Source organism: Pyrgilauda ruficollis, unplaced genomic scaffold (genome assembly GCF_017590135.1).
Source record: "Pyrgilauda ruficollis isolate IOZ18807 unplaced genomic scaffold, ASM1759013v1 scaffold5, whole genome shotgun sequence".
Classification (NCBI taxonomy): domain Eukaryota; kingdom Metazoa; phylum Chordata; class Aves; order Passeriformes; family Passeridae; genus Pyrgilauda; species Pyrgilauda ruficollis.
The window spans coordinates 3,567,909-3,587,156 of NW_024526599.1; the positions used below are offsets into that span (position 1 = coordinate 3,567,909).

The following is a 19,248-nucleotide window of genomic DNA, read 5'->3' on the forward strand; positions in this document are numbered from 1 at the left end:
AATATAAAAACAAAATGTTCTTCTTGCATCCCTCATCATATACATTCAGTATCCAATACTATAGTTAGGTCAAGAGTACTGTACCTAACCAAGAACTTGCTCAGTATTGCTTGCTTGGACAAGTCATCAGCAAAACATGAAGACTACACACAGCAGCACGAATAGCAGGATTCACATCAGACACCTCAGCCTTGCTGCTGCATTTGTATAAACACGGTGAAACAACGAACTACAGGACACTGTGCTTATCAATCAGGAGTCCTATCTACACGAATAGCTGAAGTGAAGACCACCCAGAACAAGAGGCAAGAGCTCAGTATTTCCAGTAGCCTTCAAGAACCCACAGTTTATTTTGCACACTTGCTTTATATAAAAACGAAATCATTAAAAAGAGATACATTTATTCACTATATGACAAAGATTTATTTGCCTACACATTTTTAAAAGACTTTTATATCCTGTAGTAATACTTTAATCAATGTTTTCCATTAGCCTAAGAAAGCATCTGAGACTTCTCCTAGAATTTGCTCCACTCATTTGTGCCTTTAACATCTACACATATATCTACAGATTGTTTTTAAACCACATATGAATTGCATTAAGGACCACATGGTTCCGCTGAGAAGCTAAAAGCAGATATTGCTACAGTAATCAGAAGCATTGTCCCATAACATTAATTATTTCTACAAGATATTTAGAATGCCATTCCAAACTCATACTGGACATCTGAAAGCAGTTTCAGTGTCTGAAAGAGGACCATCTGTTCCATTACTCTGTTCTGAATGATATGCAACTTCTTCCCCTCCCTCTCAATTTGCAAATAGCTAACATCACTACTTTTGAAGACCTTAACTTCCCAGAAATACCCTATAGCAAATTTTCCAGTAGTGTTTGCATATTATCACACCACCTCCTTCTCTGCAAGAAATCAGATTCTGATTTTATGAGTACTTGTAAAGAAACCTCATAAAATAAATTACTCTTTTCTTTGTCCTCCACAGATGCTTCTGTGCCAAGCAAGCAAACAAGGAAAAATGTTTTCTTGACACCTGAATTTTGAAAAAGAAACAAGACTGGGAAAAAGTCTAAAATCTAGACAGGTCCTAACATATTAACTGTCAATACAATTTAAACCTAACAGAAAGAAAGACAGCTTTCAAATTATGCATTGCATTAATTCCCAGACAAGGCATCTGATTTGTACAAAGCATCATCCTCTCTACTACAAAGTTCACTGTTGATTTTGGTCCTGAAGAAGATTTAACATGAGGATTAATCCAGCTCAATGTTTGGTCTTCGTAAAAAAATGTTGTGGCTTGGCACTTCCACCTTGCATCAATGATCCACTTATTTTAAGGTTCCTTGCACTCAAAGTCCTTCCTTTGTTGGGTACATATGTGTGACTGACACTGCTCAGAGAGATTTCTTCCAGAAGTGTCTATCACAGCTACACATGCACAGTACCAGCATACGGTAACTCCTGGAGACAACACTCCATAACAGACCCATCTGCACACAGATGTCACACACTGAACAGACATCCTTCTCATACAGGAATTAATCCATTTCCCTCATGTCTTTCTGCCCAAGTCCACCAGGGAGCACTGCAGTTGTATATGCCATGGTAGAATGCCCCAAACCATTTTCTGTTGTCACTTTTGACAAAAGCCCTGTTGTCTCACACTCCAGTCCATTGTTACTATGACAACAGTATTACAATGCCTCCCAATTACCAGTGTATTATTTCAGTGGTGGATTCCTCCACCCCCAACAGCTCACAGAGAAGGCAGCCTTATTCTCAGGTCTCTTTCAGTAGGGCAAGTCCAAACTACAGACTACTGAACTACACTGTAGATGCAAAACATGTGAGACTCAGCCCTCGAGGCTTTCATTTCTGTGATGAATATTGACATTTAGAAGCTAACATAGCTTAAACAAGCAGTTAGAGGACATGAAACTATTTAAAACCAGGAACAAGTACTTGAGACAACAGAAGTATTCTTCCACTCAAGCTAAAACATGAAATTTCCATCCTCTGTCTGCTATCATGTAAGGCTCCTTTAAGAAAGGCCCCATGAAGAAACAGTATGAGAAGCATATTAGGTGTTTGAGTCACTAGGTATGCACCAATTTAAAATAACTTTGCTACTCAAAGAAGCAGGGTTCCAAAACAAATGTTGTAACTTACACAGCAGAAACAGACCAAAATAATTCCTAACTCTTGTAGTCTGATGAGCCTGCTTCCACAACAACTGATTTGGCTTCGATCAGTATCTGAATAATAAGTACTATTAAGAATAGCTAGGATTTTTATTTTGCACACTGGGACATATAAGAGATAGATGGTGTTAACAAGGACTGCTTGTGATTTAGCATATCAAATACAAAGTATCTTTCCTCTCATATCAATATTAACTGCAGCTAACAGAGAGGAAAGCTCCACACTGTACGGATTAATTCATGTCCTCCTAATGGACAAAACTCACAATTCTGGTACACAAGAACAGTCTAAAACTCTTTAAACTTTTCTGCAACTTAAAGTTCAAATACAAGTCACTGTCTCCTCACAACACACTAAGAACAGTCAGTAATAGTAGTACTCCAGTAGTTCAAAAGTCAGAGTAGGAACAGTAACAGTATTAAGAATCTTCTGATATAAACAGCAACAGTTAAAACATTTTACATTTTAAAGTACTTACTTGAGAGTATTTTTCAATTATTTTACAAGCCTCTGAACATCAGATATCCAGGATGCTTCTTCGAATCGAAGCTTTCTTCTAGAACACCAGCTCTCCAAGGGAGTCTTCAGGAATTCAGTACATCTCTCCCACGAACAGCATGGATAACCAGATCCCAAGGGACCTCAATTACCAACATCCCCTCTAATTCTTGTTAAGAAGCTACTAGTCTTCTTACAGGCTTCTGTCTATCCAGCGGATAAATCTAAGTCAGTTTAATTAATTTTCAGTTAAGATACCAAATCTTCTCTCTGTTACCCCACCTCCAAAAAGAACTGGCTACTATACAATTTTGCTCCTTGACAGCGCTTATTATGATTTTTCTTTTATTACTCTTTTTCAGGTAGTAAAATTAGACACTTCTTTAACTTTTACAGTAATACAGTTCCTCTACTTGGAAACACTCTAAGCACTCTAAAATCTCTTAGGACAAAATTACTACCATAAACTGTAATAATTTCACTATTTCCTGTACATGCCTTCTTTGCAAGGTGACCAAACAAATGAGCAGTTCAAAGATTTTTGTAGTTCAATGATTTTTAGTAGTTCAGTGATTTTACCACTTCTACAACTCCTGTAAGGTTTACTGTGTGCTGCTTCTACCCATAGAATACCTTTCATAAATGTTTTTTTAAATCCTAGCAGAAGGTTTATCTGCCCTGCAGAAAGGGGTCATATAATACTCCCTCCACATCTTTCAGTCAAAACATGTATACTAGCAGAAGGTAATAACTAATGAATTCTTCTCCTTCCTCAGTTGTGAGGAAGCACAGCAGGGTGAGGAATGTTTTGACATGCTTACAAAGAGGCATTTAAATAATAGTGATCCCTATATTAAGGGCACGACCTATACATGAGAAAAGCTGTTAGTTTAAAAAAGTTTTAGCTTGCTTGCTTGCTGTATCTTTCAAGTGCAAAAAGGGTAAAGAAAAAAAATCAACTTACACAGAAATTCTCTGGTCAAAAAGAGATAAATGCACCTTGACAGTACCATTAGAGGTCACTTCATAGCACTGGAACAGTAAATTCATCATGCCACAGGATCTTTGCAGTAGATTTTAAAACTAGCTGAGGAAGCCAGTAAAAACACTAGTCTCAAGTCACATTAAGTAATTCTGGGTGGATCCTTTTAACACTGCATGGACTAAAAGTGATTTTTAAAAACTTCTACAGCTTCTACAGTGATGAAGGGAGCTTTTCAGTAGACAAAATTTTTTATTTCCCTAAAATTACTTCAGTACCCTGTATGTTCAGATCCATACATCATGGCATCACCACAGATATGCTTGTGTTTGCATATTTTGAAGGCTGCATTTAAAAACTAAGCAGGTCAATGACACTTGAGATAATATTTAGCCTAGCAGTCCTACAGATATCAACACTTAATTGGAGATCCACACAGGAAAAAAAAAATCTCTGCAAGAACAGCTACAGCTTCTGCAGAAACAAACACACTGGAGGGCAAAGCAAACCCGGACAAACTGCATAAGGACAGCTTCTGTAAGGTTATTTTTATCCTAGGTTTTTTTTAACAAAAAAAAAAACTGCGCTACACAAATAGTTTTAAAGGAGCTGACAGCACACAGGAACTACCTTGAACTACTCCCATGCAGTGCTCAGCAACCAGAAAACCAAACCAGAAAGAAAATTAGGTTACCCTATGAATATACTTCCCCCATTTTTAGTGTCCATATCCCCCATACCAATCGCTCACTCTTAAAAAAAATGGCTGTGGAGGAAGGCAGGAGGCAGAAAAACCAGAATACTCAACAGGATGACTTAAGAGAAGACTATGTTTTTCAGCTTGGAAAAGAGACATTTGATAGAATGAAAAAAAAGACAGGTATTTATAAAATCACGAAGGACATACAAACTGCAAACAGAAATGACTGCTTACTAATTCTCACTAAAGTCCTGAACAGCTTGCAACAGAAGTCATCAAGAAATCAAGAATAATCTCCTTTTCAAAAAAAGAAGGGTTGTTTTCTTTCAGCAAGACTTTTAAACTGTAGAATTCTCTTGCCACAGAACACCTTCAAAGCCAAAAGTATGACAGCTTTTAAGAAGTGAATTAGAGCTTTCAGGAATTTTATACATAAATTGCTATGCAACACAGTTCAAATGCAGCCCCTTTATCAAGTTCCTAAATTGCTGATTGCCATGGGAAAGAAGGATACATTCAAGGCTTTTACAGTCTGAGATCATGAGCTTCATTTCTGGAAAAAAAAATGAGATATGCAGATCTTCATGTGAAAGTCTATGCTGCAGTCAGACTGAATAAACAGATAATTCTTTCTCCACAGCCCAACATTCAGAACAGTCACTACCCTGACATCACAGTATTCCTCCAAATGCACACTGCAGAGTTCACCACTCATCCACTATTCCAGGACAAAATACAACACTGAGATACAAAACCACCTCTCATTAGCTCTAGAAGCAATTCACAGACACTGAAAATGCATCTTCCTGACAGATAAAGCAATCCTAGAATTCATAAATACTGGAGAATGCTATTGATTGGTTCCAATGCTTCAATAAATTTAGTCTAAAAACCGATTACATAAAGCAAACAGTGTTTTCAAGTGTAATTACTTGGCAACTAAACAGATCTGCAGTGACTGAATACATTGCAAGAGATGGTCAGCAAACCAGCTGCGTACTGCTTATGAAGGCCTTCCCTTCCAGAAGCAGAACACAAAAGCGACTGCCACCTAGGAGAGTCAATACTGCTGCCATACTCAGCACCCCTCCCTACACTGTCCTACAGCTGCAATCAGTAAAACAGAAGAAAAAGAACTCACATGAGCTATTTGCTGTCTTACAGTTTCCTGGGTGCACAGTCTGGTGAGTTTTCATCAGTTCGCGTACACTTCTTATTTCTAGACAAGCTTTCCCCAGTGGCAGGGTTTGTACCTATTACTCTAAACCCAGCACAGGAGCTGAGCACCCACAGTACCTTTAGCACAAATATAGACACTCCATTCCAACATTTGTGCCAGACACAAGAGTATTCTACTGCTGGAGTCACTACACATCTTTTGCTGGTCTTCCTACTAGGCTTCAATGTCTCAGATTTTTCTCTGAAAAATCATTATTCATGAATGTGCTGCATCTCCACACCGTTCAGTTATTGCTTTTTCCCTTTTTGACATCTAAAGTGACCAAACAAAGTGTTCTATGCTAGATGTGATACAGAAAATATGCGGGCTGGGGTGGCAAAGAAGAAGCAAAGGAGATAAGGTAAAGTGGAAAATTCTCACTCATTTTATCATTCAGAAGAAGATGCCAAGAGTAGGTAGCCAAAAATGAGGTTAGAGGACTAATTTCTACACAGTCCATCACTTTTCAAATAGACATCCAAATTCAGCAAAAAAAATATTCCAGGTTATGTCAGGATTTCCTGTTCTTCAAACAATGCTTTTTAAAAAGTATGCCTTGCTTGTTTAAAAAGCAGCGCTCCAAGGATGTGTTCTTTGAATATTAATTTTTTTTTTTTAAGCAGAACAGTTTCTTCCATCATATCAGTTGCAACAGCATACACTTAAGGTGTAAACAGCAGCACTGCACAATGTATTCCAGAAAGCTATTAAAGAATTCCTAGTCTGAATTCATACCCTAAAAACATTGTTGCACTATCGAGGTGTAAAACATTCCGCTCCTTCAAAAGACTTTGAAATTAAAGCTGAAGACCTTAAAATGTAAGTTTTATATAAAACTGCTGGAAAGAAACAGGAATTTTGCTGAAGACAGGAAAATATGCTTGCCCACTAGATATAAACTGCAAAATCACTACAAACATGAAAGAATACACTTCTTTCTAGACTCATGTCCTATAAGTTTTACAGAATCAAGTAAATCCCAAAGTAGCATCATACTACAGTACATAATAATCTGGTGACTGGCGCCACAGCCTTTAGTAAGAACTCTCACCCTGACAAATGAAATCTCTGACTGAAGTACAACATACATGGAAAACTGTAACTAAACTGAGCAGAACAGATCATGCTTGTTTGTTTAAAATAAATTATAAAACATGCCCCAAAATTCCTCCACAGCTACTTGCAGGCAGATTGGAGAACTGTGTGTAGTGGTACAAGCCTGCTCACTGCTTCCAAGGAACTCTAAAACTGCTCCAGACAGCAGAAGAGCCTTGGGATTTCATCAGTAAGTTCTACATGCTGAATATTTACATATACATGGATCACACCCTAAGTTTAGCATCAACGTTTAGTCACAGATCTAAGGTGTGCACAGAATACAGAATGAAATTCTGCGTAACACAAGCCATAAATTTAAGCCTGTACTTCCTTTCACCAAGTCCACAACTTCTTGCTGATTTAAGACTGAACTTTAAAGGTACCATCAGTTCATTAATGACAGAAATTAAATCTAAATATCTTAAATCTCTACCAGCACTGTACATCAAAACAGATGTATCACATAATCTGCCTCTTCATCTGACCTGCCCCAACTCCTCCAGAGTATCAAAGTCTTTAGACAAACCACCCAAAGCAACACTACCCATGCCGCCTTGCCCTGCCAAATCCCAAAACCTCTGTCACAACCAATCCATAAAGACAGAAGTGTGCTGCTGCACCCTTTCCTGCTCTAATACAAGGTTTCAAAAACTGAAAAAGACAAATATTTTCCAAAGCAAAAGATCAATTTTCTATTCAGCCTCTTACTGTCAAACTTTCTTCCACTTAATCTGAATTTTCAGTCAGCAGTTCCCAAAATCAGGCTGACTCAAGCACAAAACAGACCAAAGTAATTACTTCCTTTAAGTCCCATACTAGACTCCAGTTACTGACTGGAATTAAACTTACTTTTCTATTCAACATTGTCATAGTCGACTGTTAATGGAACTTACTATATCAATGGATCTCTTCCCACATACTGCTGCATAATCAACTACATTCAATTTCTACAGAATATTCTCCATGTTTTACCTTGCATACAGAGATGAAATCACATTGCTTGTAAAAAGAAGAAACAGACTGAAAAATTATATTCTGGTGTTTCCTCCAATTTTTTTTTTCACTCAATTTCTGGTGTTTAAGTAATGACTTAAATATTGCAGTAAAGCTAATGCAAGATTTCATTCTGTAAGTTTTGTAGCTTTCTAGAAAGAATTCTATGTAATAAAACTTTCAGAAAAAAAAAGACATCTGTTTTATTGCACTTACAATTATCTGAAAGTCTGATAATTGTGTCTTGTCATCTGGGTAACACACAGAACGTATAGTTCATAATCTTAACTGAAGTGCCTAAAAGGCTTTCCTTTGCGCTTTTGATTAAAAAGAAATGGTGAGCAGATAATTTTATTCAGGTTAGTAGATGTTAAAAGAGTGTAAGCTCAAGAAACTGCTCTGAGTGTAAAAAAAATAAAAATAGAAGTTCCCATTTAGAAACAAAGTACTACTAAGTACAGAAAAAAACCACAGAAGTTAAAGACATCCTGACTGAAAAGCTCTTTGTATTGCTCAACAAATTTTAAACAGTTGAAGCGTTCCATTTTATTTGAAATTGCTTTGGCTCCAGGCTAAAAAACACATACTGAAGATAGATCACCACTGAATAATGGTGTCCTGTAAACTGAACTGGAAAGCTCCAAAGGACTGAGTTGTTTCTCCATACGCATGGAATGAAAGGTTTACCATCTTCCTAACCACTACTACAACATATAGAGCAGCCAAAGAAACAAAGACTTTATCTAGTAAAGCTGGTTTTCCTGACAGCAACCAAGAAAGACAAACCTCCATATTCCAGATTTTAAATACTGTAATTTAACAAACAAGGAGACTTCATCCAGTCTCTCCAGGATAGTTTTTCTGATCGAAGTTCTGCAAACTTTGTATTACAAACCAAGAGAAAGTTAAGTTACTATCACTATACCTACCTGCTAGATTGAAAGTAGTTCACTTTTAAAACAAGTAATAGCTTTCATCCCAAGTTCAGCACATAAACAATTACAGCTTCACAAAACATAATCAGGTAAAATTTCAACACTTACCAATACACACATCTATTTTCCCCTTGATAGCAGCCTCATGCAAAGGAGTGTAGTTCCAGTTGTCCCTAGCATTGGGGTCTGCCCCCTGACACAGCAGCAGACTGACCACTTCTGCGTGGCCAAAGGAGCAGGCGTTGTGCAGGGGTATCAGCCCTCCGTCATCACGAGCATGAACGTTGGCTCCTGTCTGCAGCAAGTGCTCTACAACATCCTTCCTTCCAAAACCTGCAACAGAACATATTTCTCTTCATTTGTCTGACAAAACAACATGACTTAGTACCTAAAGCTGCTCACTCTCAGCTCAGTGTACATTATTTGTGTCCCTCATCTACTTCTTGGTTCATTCCACCATAAAGTCAGACGCTGTTCACGTGCTCCAACAACAGAGGGCCAAATCACTTACAGCCATGACGGAACGGACCTGTATTGTATCAGAACCTGCCACTCTATCATTAAGACATTCTACAAAGGCTGAGCATGCTGAATGATGAGAGGGATGCAAGAAAAGTAACAGGAGCACCAGCTGTACCCTCTGTTACATACACCCACTAGGGTTTCCACTTTAAACCTCCCTTCAGTTAGTCAAAAGCTTTCATACAGTAATAGTTAACAGATAACCTAATTACTAATATTCACAAAAGACATAATTCTTTGCCAAATTTTCAGAAAGTTTGGTAAAAAACTGACTTCCCTGAAGAGGTGGAAGAATGCTTTCCCTGGCAAGTAAAATACATCAACTAGTCAGTTTGATCAGTTTAAGTGCAGCTGAACTATTTCACCCACCACCCAATTAATGACACTTTACCCCAAAATAGCAAGAACTCCTCCAAATGCCAATTCCAACCTCTGCAAAGCTGCTACGTGCACAGTTTAACTTATGACATAGAAGACTTATGATTCTCATTAGGTGTTTTTCCTCCTCCTTTCACCTCCTTGATTTAAGAACAAGACTCCAAAAGGAGTTAAATTTTACAGAAGTGTATAATCACAGGTTAAGCACACCTGTAGGTATCACCAGGATCTTAAGCAAAGCTGGAAAGATGCTCTTGTTAAATGCAATCCCACTTGTTAGAGGACTAAACACAGTTTACATGGGAATAGAAGCCCTTTAGGTAGAGGAGCACTCTTAGAGACACGACCTTTTCAAAACAGTTTTATGCTATAAGCAAAGGGAGAAAGAAATCCAAGCTAAGTCACTGTGTGTCACTGCTTTACCACAGCACACATCAGGATCAGGCTTCTTCCCTAAGACTTTCCCAAGCACTTCTCCCACTTCACAACAGAAAACAATTAAACTGAGTGATTTAACTAAGTAAACTAAAAATCCTTCAAGATGGGAAAAAGTGCACGTGGTTCAGTATTACTGAAGGTCTAAGATTTTGCATTTATATCCTCTTGTAAATTCCTTCCAAAAAATTTTAAATGGGAAGGAGACACACTGCACAAAGTATTAGAAGATAATACACGAGAACAAGTTACTAGCCACAAAGAAAGCAAGTTGAAACTTTCTACTAAGTAATACACTTGTGACACTAACAGAGTTCATGTACCACAAATGCTGCCAAAAGCATAAAGGAAAACATTTCAAAGTCAAGGCCAGTACTTTATTGTTTCATCTATTTTTTTTTTTTCTTAACATGCATTTTGTGGGCTCTGAGGCTGTAAGACTGCCAGGATGTTTCCTAATTGATGAATTAATTTGCATTCTTCATTGTATCCATATGAATCCAGCTGAAAATTATTAACCCCATTTTAAGTCGCACAAGGCAGAATTAAACAGTGACTTGGCTTTACAAACACCTGTGTGAGGTCAGACATCTCTCCTATGACAAGGACATAGGCGACACCTGCAACAAGTTGAGTCAGAGTAGTTTCAGAATGATGTCTCAAGCAAAGCTTTCCAGAGCAATGTAATCTAATTTGCTCTACATCACAGCACAGGTGGAGTGGTTGATTCAGGTGTCTCTGCACAGAGTGGAAGTGTGTCATAAGTTACCAACTATCTCTTGCCATTTCCTGGCTCTCCCTCAAGCAACACTCAGTCACTACTTAGATCAGCTCTGCCTCTGAAGTTGCTTATCTTGCTCATCTATGTCAAAGTAGCTTGTATTTTTATGATTAACAGCTTGCTAGCTGACAAACCAGCTTGATCAGCTCTCAAACTCTGACCACTGGCTGCTTCCCAACCCAAATGGGAGCCCTTTGCCTTCAGGATTAAAGCTGTATACTCCAGAAATATTCTAGAGCATAGCTATTTATGCTAGCCTTCACAAAGTGATTAGACTTCCAACAGTTATTACTAGTGATATCAAAGGCATGCTTAGAAAAAAACTGCCTTCCCCCAACAGCTTTTTGCAATTACTACACACATAAGCAGAAAGAAAACAAGCTCTATCACTGATGCTTTAACAAGTCACCTAAAATCAGGTTTCTCCAAGCCTGAGCTTCAATGAGACCAAGAACACTCCATTCTGTGATCCCAGTTCCATAACTTTCAGAAGGCCCTCTGGGAGGCTTCTACCTCTTCTTGGTACAGAAGTGGGCATTAAGCCAATATTATGCCATATATATTATTATATATTATGCCATATATAGGATAAAACTGTTTTGAAAAGGTCAGCAATTAGTAGTAGTAGTTTCTATATCCCTGGGTAAAACACTAGAAAGAGAACACCTGTAAAGCTAAAAGAACGTGTTGCACAAGAATGTGCAACTAATCAGGAGCTAACTTCCTGATTAAAAAAAAAGTTTAACTTCCCCTTAAATGGGTGTGGAACTGGACAAGCTTATGACTGTGGCTATATGAAGAAACTGTGTAGGACTCAGCTTATTTCTACCAGGTCCATCCACCTAGTCACTTCTGACAGAGTCGCTATTATTAATGATTACCAGCAAGGACTAGGTCTAAAAACATATGAACCAAGGTGTCAGCAGGAAATACATACATATCCTTTTGCAGGGCTCAACGTTGTTTCAGAAGGGACAAAGCAAGTATGTTCCCAAGCTGGCTCTAGGAAAAAGCTCAGATTTCAGACAAACGCTTACAGGAGTCCTCCCCATCCAGGTATATTAATGGCAGAAAAGTCACAGAAAATCAGCTTTGGCATGTGAGTGCTCTGCATGGAGGATGACACACTCAGAGCCTTGAATGCATCACTGTCAGCCTGCTTCAAACACAATGGATCAACACAGGCACTTCAGCTCGCAAACCACAGAATGATGCACAGCATATAGCTTAGGCTGAGAAGTAAAGGCACACCATCCCAAACAAACTGCACCTACAATGTGACACCTCATCACAGACTAAAATCACCCAATTATTAAAAAAAAGTCAATATCATTCCCAACAGGAAAAAAAAAACTACCTCTCACATACATAGAGAAAAACCAAAGCATTTGGTTATGCTGACAAAAGTGGTATTTTATCAACTATGTGTCAACAACACCGTCAAACGCAGAATTGTCAGGCCAGTTTACAAGAATAGAAAACGCTGTCATTACAAGTATTTTCAGCTACTGAGGGGCATATAGTACAGTAAAGATGTTCTTATTTTGGTGAAATAAACAATGACAGTTAAGATCTTTCTCTAAGGAAAAGAGGTAACATGTTTAGATCAAAGAAATGCAGTAGAAAGACAAGTGAGTGAAAAAGTTTGTCTCACTCAACCCAGTTTGAAGAAGAAAATCACTAAGCAGAAGACAGAATATTCCAGTGAAGAAGGTGCAAAGTACAAGAGAAAACAAGTTACTTCTAGCACAAGTTAACAGCTCAATTATTTAATGAAGTCCTTAGTGCAGGATGACCCTCTAATAACATTTAAAAACTGGGTTTTGTTCAGACAATTGCAAAGCCACAAACTGCAAGTAGAGTACTCAGAGAAGCATCATATGAAGAGGGTAAGTTTATTACTCTTCCCTAGGTAGAGGTTGCTTTTGGCAACCAGTATGGATAAAAAGTTAAGCCAAACATACCTTTGTCCATGCTTAGCACAGGTGCTTTTTAAATTTTTTTAGCAAGCTAGTTTTTATTGAAATAAACTGAATGTAAAAGCTATGCATACATTAATACCTCCACTTAATTTATCTTTTTTTTTTGTACATGTTTTAAAGTTACTTAATCACTTTCAAGTCTTTAAAACCTGCTTTTTGGGTGCTGCTGGACAATATCCAAAGCCTGCACTGGTATCAGACACAAATATCCTGCAATCCATACAGCAGCTGAGACAGTACTGAGTTTTCCTCTTTCCAAGCAAGGAGGATGAAAGGAAAATTATGCTTTGCTCAACCTCTTCCCGCTTGCAAGACAGACCTCTATAACTGTGATATCACCTTAGTATTAATTTCTCTATTAATAGCTAACCAAAGCAGGTCAGATTTATTCAGCACACTACTTGACACTTCAATACAGAGCTGAAGAACCACTTCCCCTTTATTTAGTTGAATTGGCACTTCAGGTATCCCAACAGAGAAAATGTGGATAAAACTGTTGCTCCAATTTTATGTGGCCATGCACAAATTATCTTGAAGTGAATAATGGGCAGGTGACTCCAACTCTTAGAAAGAGATTCAGACCTATCCCCAGATTTTAAAACAACTGGTAACAGATTTCAGCTCTTGTCTTACCTCCAGCTTACACCTATGCCAAGCATTCTAAGTGCTCTCAGAAGTCCCTCTTTTTATAGTCCTGCCACAAGAAATGACACAAAGGTGATTTTCAAATCAGAAACCTTACAAAGCTTAAGGAAACCCAAACTTAGTAATTTTTACAAGGAACTATAACTGGGAAAGTTATCCTTCCCTATTACAGTAAAAGAACTTAACTGCTTGGCATTGCTGCCAAGATAGACATCTGAAAAAACAGCTGAGAAGTCAAGTACCCGGTGGGAGGGGGAAGGAAAAAGGAAAAAAATTCAGTCCCAAAAACGGGAAATGAAGAAGAAATTAGAAGAAGAATTTCTCTTGCACAAATCACAACATCTGAAGTGAAACTCTATCCATCTAAGAGTTTAGCTTCAAGAAGTTTGAAAAAAGCAGTTTAAAACACGACATCCTGCACTCTCACCCACCCATTCCCCTACTGAAGGCCATACAATTCACACCTAGGTATGGCTCATAAACATGGGCTATTATCCACAACACAGCTTCCCATACACAGCAGACTGCTATACGCTCATAAGCAAACAAGTTTTATATTACCTTTGGCCCACAAAGGAGATCAAATCAACACACTGCATCACTGGCAGGTATGCACTGCTTAAGATCAGCTGCATTCAAACAACATGCTTGTTTACAGGCCTTTCCAAAACACAGGATGTCAAGATCTTTGTAATAAGAAATCTGCCTAATGCTCTTACATGTCTAATCCACTGGCACCAGACATGCAGCAATTTGAGATGAAATAGGTATTGTATCTAAGGAAAATATTTAAATCTAGAAAAACAGATACAGGAATTTGTTAGGTACAAGAACTTAATCTGCTATTTTCCTCATGCTACAATGAATTACTTTCCACTGCTATTACAGTAACATCTTAATAACATTATCAACTTCCAAAACTTTACCCCCTCACATAAGTTTTGTCCATTTCTTCTCTAATCAGAGCAGACATTACCCACTGCAGCTTCAGCACTACAGTTTGTACGGGCACTGAAGTTACAACCTGAGATCTCAGAATTTTAGGGGAAGCAGCAAATCTAACTTTAAGTCTGAATCCAAAATTAGCAGAGCAGACTCAAGCCTTCCAAAACATTAAGAACTTCATAAACACACATGCAGTTGGTACCATCATTATGTTCAGGGCTCATCAAAATTAAGTCCATCTCCATACCCCAGAAGTTTGCTGTGTTTTAAACTCCACTTGCTTAAGCCCCGTTTCAGCAGTAGAGCTCAGGGATCAGAGAAGAAAGAAAAGGAAACAGCTCAGGACCAAAAGTTCCCTTAGGGGCATTGTCAAATTCTCCTCGTACTCTGAAAATGAAAACAAACCCATACAATCTCAGGGTGTGTTGCCTAACTGATAAATTGTACAGCACTATTCAGAGTGCCAGGCAATATTGTGCCATAAAATGTTCGTTTTGCTACTGATTTCAACAGTGATTTAGAGCCACACACCAGCATTTAAACACTGATAACTTGATACAGACTTGTTAATTATCTTAATTTACCTGTACCAGTGTACCACAAAGCTCAGACTAGATCTGTGTGCTTCACTACGTAACGTCCAGTTCTGTAACACTGTGGCACACCTCAGAGAGCTCTCAGACTGACCACAGACCTAGCAATTGCACAAGCCCTGAGTTAGGAGTAATGATTTAAAAGACTTTCTTAATTTTAGTTTTATCATTAATTTTGTGTGCCTTGTGCCCCCAGTAAAGAATATGCCTTGTAAGAAATATTCTTTTTATGAACTGCAGTAATCTGTTACAGTTCTGTTTGCCGAAAGGTAATATTTACTTCCAGTTAGTCTACACTGTTAGACCTTACTGCTAAATTGCTTTTATAACACTAGTTCTGATCACAATGACATTTCTTGTCTGCACAAAGAGGTGCATTCTTTCCGGGGTGCATGTGTAACTTCTACAGTTCACTGTTCCACTTGATTCCTTTCCCAAGCCTACACAGACCACAAGAGATGCAGACATCAACCAGCAACCATGCCGAAATGAAACAAGTTACAAAGTACAAGGCACCAAAACTGATTCCCATTAAGTGCATGTGCATCACAGAAGTCCCTGAGCTGTCACAACACAGGTGAAACCCTTACTTCAAGTCAACTCTGTCCTGAATTTCAGTTTCTTGCTTCCTAAGTCCACTGCACAAGTTTGCAGCAGTCCATGGATATCAAACACAGAGATCACTTGTCCATACTTTTCGATCTTAGTCTCTTTACGCTCCCAGCATCTCCTCTCCCACTCGTCTCACCCAGAGGAAGGGGATTTAACAGCCACCTCCCAACATCCTGTACGAAACGCCGCCGGGGAACAGAGTGTGCTCACACTCTTCCAGCTTAGGCTTGCCCACTCCCGAATCACCGGGGCGCTGGAGGCCCCCTGCCCGAAGCTATTCCAGAGGAACCCTGCTTGTCCCGCTCGCTGTCACTGCCCCGGCCGGGCACGGGAGGCCCCGGTACCCACCGGCGGCGAAGTGGAGCGGCGTGGACTTGCGTCCCGCCATGTCCTTGGCGTTCACGTTGCCCGTGTCCACCAGGCGCTTCACGCGCGTCACGTCCCCATTCCTGCAGGCCTCCAGCAGCTCGCGGAACGCCCCGCTCGCCGCGCCCGGGCCCGCCGCTTCGGGACTCTCCGCCGCCGGGCTCGACGCCGCCGACGACGACGCGGACGAGGACGACGACGACGAGGAAGAGCCGCTGGAGCTGCTGCCCGAGCCGGGCGGCGGGGCCGGCGCGGCGGCGCCCGAGGGCCGAGCCCGGGCGGGGCCGAGCCCGGGCGGGGCCGAGCCCGGGCGGGGCCGGCACTGGCACTTCCAGGGAACCGCGTCCCCTCCGCGGCTGCCGGTGCTGGGAAGGGGCGGGACGGCGCCTCCCGAGGCGTGACCTCGGAGAGGAGGGAGGGCGCGGCGTTCCCCTGCGGAGCCCGCTGTAGGGGCGAGGCCGCGTTCTTCCGCCCCCACGGCACGGTCCGGCTGCGACTCCAGAATCTGGGCAGCTGCTTCTTACAGCCGCCGTGCGTGTCCCAACTCCAGAAGGACTTTGCAAGCTAATTGCAACGCCCCATTGTCAGATCCAAGCTTTGCGAGGTACTTAAGAGGCATCGGTATGGACTTTTCCAGCTCAGCGCCGGCTTTCCACAGTTTGTTTCACCATCCAGGTGCTTTTGTGGCATCAGTGGCAAACAAATCACATTCCTTTACTGGCCACGCCAGAGGTGGGTGGGCTGCCCGGCCCCCATGGGTAGCCAGCGCTTGGCCTGGCGCTCACCTCCCTTCCCCTGCAGGCGATCCAGCCGGCAGCGTGGCTCCATAGAATCACAGAATCGTAGAATGTTATGGGCTTGGAATGGACCTTAAAGATCATCTAGTCCTGATATCCCCTGCCACAGGCAGGGAACACCTCCCTCTAGACCAGGCCATTCAAGGCTTTATCCAGCCTGGCTTTGAACACTCCTTCGTTCCAGTACAGCTCCTTTCCTAAAGCCAGGAAATGATGAGAGTGAGACCAGGAGAGAAAGCTGATATAGAAACCTAAGTGAAGCCTGGCAGTTGTTTAAAAGTTGATTAGCTAAGCTGAAAGGCCACTTCTTCACTCATTCCAGGGAGGAAAGCAGCGCTGGCACAGAGCCCATTGGCCAGAGCAAGGCAGTCACTAAAAAGCCACATGGAGCAAATGGTGGAGAGAGGCCAAGTGGGGAACACTCCCTCTGCTCAGAAACAACAGAGCGTGGAGAGGTGGAACAGGAAGCTGGGAAGCTGGGGCAGCCAGGCAAAAGGTTACCCAGGGTAACGAGTGCTAAAAGATAGGGAAGAGAAATCTAGGGATATCAGGGACCAAAACATGCCCTCTGTAAGAATGAGCAGATCTGAACAACATAAGCAGAAGCATTTAAATAAGAATTTTCGTTTGGATTTGGAAAGCAGAAGAAAGCTAAGATCACAGTTCTCCTGGCTTTCTGATATCTAGGGATGATATAAACACCAATTACGGCTTAAGTCAGAAAGCTCCAGTGGCTATCACTGAGAGATCACTTACCTTAACTATGATCTGTGAGAAAAGGGAGATTCCATTGACAAGAATAATATCAAGAGCAACAATTTCTGGAAAACTCTCAGTACACCTGGTGGGGAAGCAGCCACAGGTCAGAGAATGGGAAGAGTGATGAGCAGTTCCTGTTAATAGGAGGGAATATGGCCAAGGGCAGCCAGCCTCATCCTAGCAAATACATCTCCCTTAGCTGATGGTAGCAAAAGGGCTTTAGGAAGTGTTTGCATAGCACCATGTGATGTGCTGAAGAAGCACTGACAGGTCTAGTGCTGGGATCACAGAAAATCAGAAAATAGGAATTCAGAAGAAATTGGGATCTGGTTTAGTGCTACTAAGTACCTTTCTGATGGTAATGAGAAGGGAGGCACTAAATCAGTCCCCATGACTAGTGGAGAAGTAAATGAAGATCCATTTGAATGTGCCCAGTTCACTTCTTGTTTGTGCCATGACTTAGAAGGCATAGGCCTTGACCAGGCACTGAGAGAGCTGAGAGAGCTCAGCAAGTCCTCCCTGGCACATGTCCTGAATATGGACAGCTGCTGCCTTTCATTTCAAAATTCCAAAAGGACTTTGCAAACTAATCGCAACATCCCCCTTTGTCAGAACCAAGCTTTGTAAGACATTTAAGAGGCCAGAGCATCAGTATGCACTTGTTCAGCTCACCACTGGCTTCCCACAGTTTATATGTCACCCTCCAATTGCTTTTGTGGCATCAGTGGCAAAAAAACCTCATATTCCTTTGCTCTGTCTGTATTTCCCATAAGCCAAGACATCACTTTTGTGAAATGTATTGGTATGCAAACACTTATTCTGCTTCCTGAAAGAATTTTAAAAATACAAGAAATATTTTATTTTAATTGGAGATTCATGGTGGAGCTTAAAATTTAATTGTTGGTTGTAGGATTGAGTAAGGAATGGTATCCTCTGGGTCAACTTTCAAAAGAAGGCCAGAGAGGTATTGGTGGATGAAAAACGGGACATGAGCCAGCAATGTGCACTCGCAGCCTAGAAAGCCAGTTGTGTATTGGGCTGCATGAAATGAAGCATGGCCAGCAGGTCAAGGGAGATTCTTCCCCTTTAATCCTCTCCTGTGAGACCCCACCTGGAGTACTACATCCAGCTCTGGGGTCCTCTAGACCTGTTGAAGCAGGTCCAGAGAAGGGCTACAGAGATGATCAGAGGGTTGAAGCACCTCTCCTATTAAGACAGACTGAGAGAGCTGGGTTGTTCAGCCTGGAGATGAGAAGCCTCCAGAGAGGCCTCATTGTATCCTTCCACTACTTAAAGTAGGTTTATAAGAAAAAGGGGAGAAGGATTTTTACACAGACAATGACAGAACAAGGGGGAACAGTTTTAAACTAAAAGAGGAGAGACCTAGATTAGATGTTAGGAAGAAATTCTTTATCATGAGGGTGGTGAGGCACTTGAACAGGTTCCCCAGAGGAGTTATGGATGAACTCTTCCAGAATTGTTCAAGGCCAGGTGAGATGGGGCTTTGAGCAACCTGATCTAGTTGAAGATGTCCCTGCCCAAGGCAAGGGGGTTGGATTTGATAATCTTTAAAGGTTCCTTCCAATACAAACCTTCCTGTGATTCTCTGAAAGGAATTCCTGTGCCTAGGAAGAAACAAGCAAAGCAATTAGGATTCACAGTATGAGACCTACCTATGGGGAAATGCGGCCTGGTCATGGGTTACATAGGGCAGTTCTGGGGATGCACCTCCTCTTCAGACTCCCACATTTGGGTGGGGGTCCTTATCCTATTGCATTCCAAATTTC

At 40.9% G+C, this 19,248-nt stretch overlaps 1 protein-coding gene across 1 annotated transcript in view; it reads right to left on the reverse strand.

Moving 5' to 3' along the window:
* TNKS (tankyrase) overlaps window positions 1-16,220 on the reverse strand; it is a 128,805-nt gene extending 112,585 nt beyond the window's left edge. The window contains exons 1-2 of the mRNA XM_041480096.1: window positions 15,888-16,220; window positions 8,755-8,979 (exon numbers count right to left, since the gene is read on the reverse strand). Coding sequence (XP_041336030.1) covers window positions 8,755-8,979; window positions 15,888-15,927 — 265 coding nt within the window. The 5' untranslated portion in view covers window positions 15,928-16,220. The remainder of the gene's footprint in view (window positions 1-8,754; window positions 8,980-15,887) is intronic.
* Between the last annotated feature and the right edge of the window lie 3,028 nt (window positions 16,221-19,248).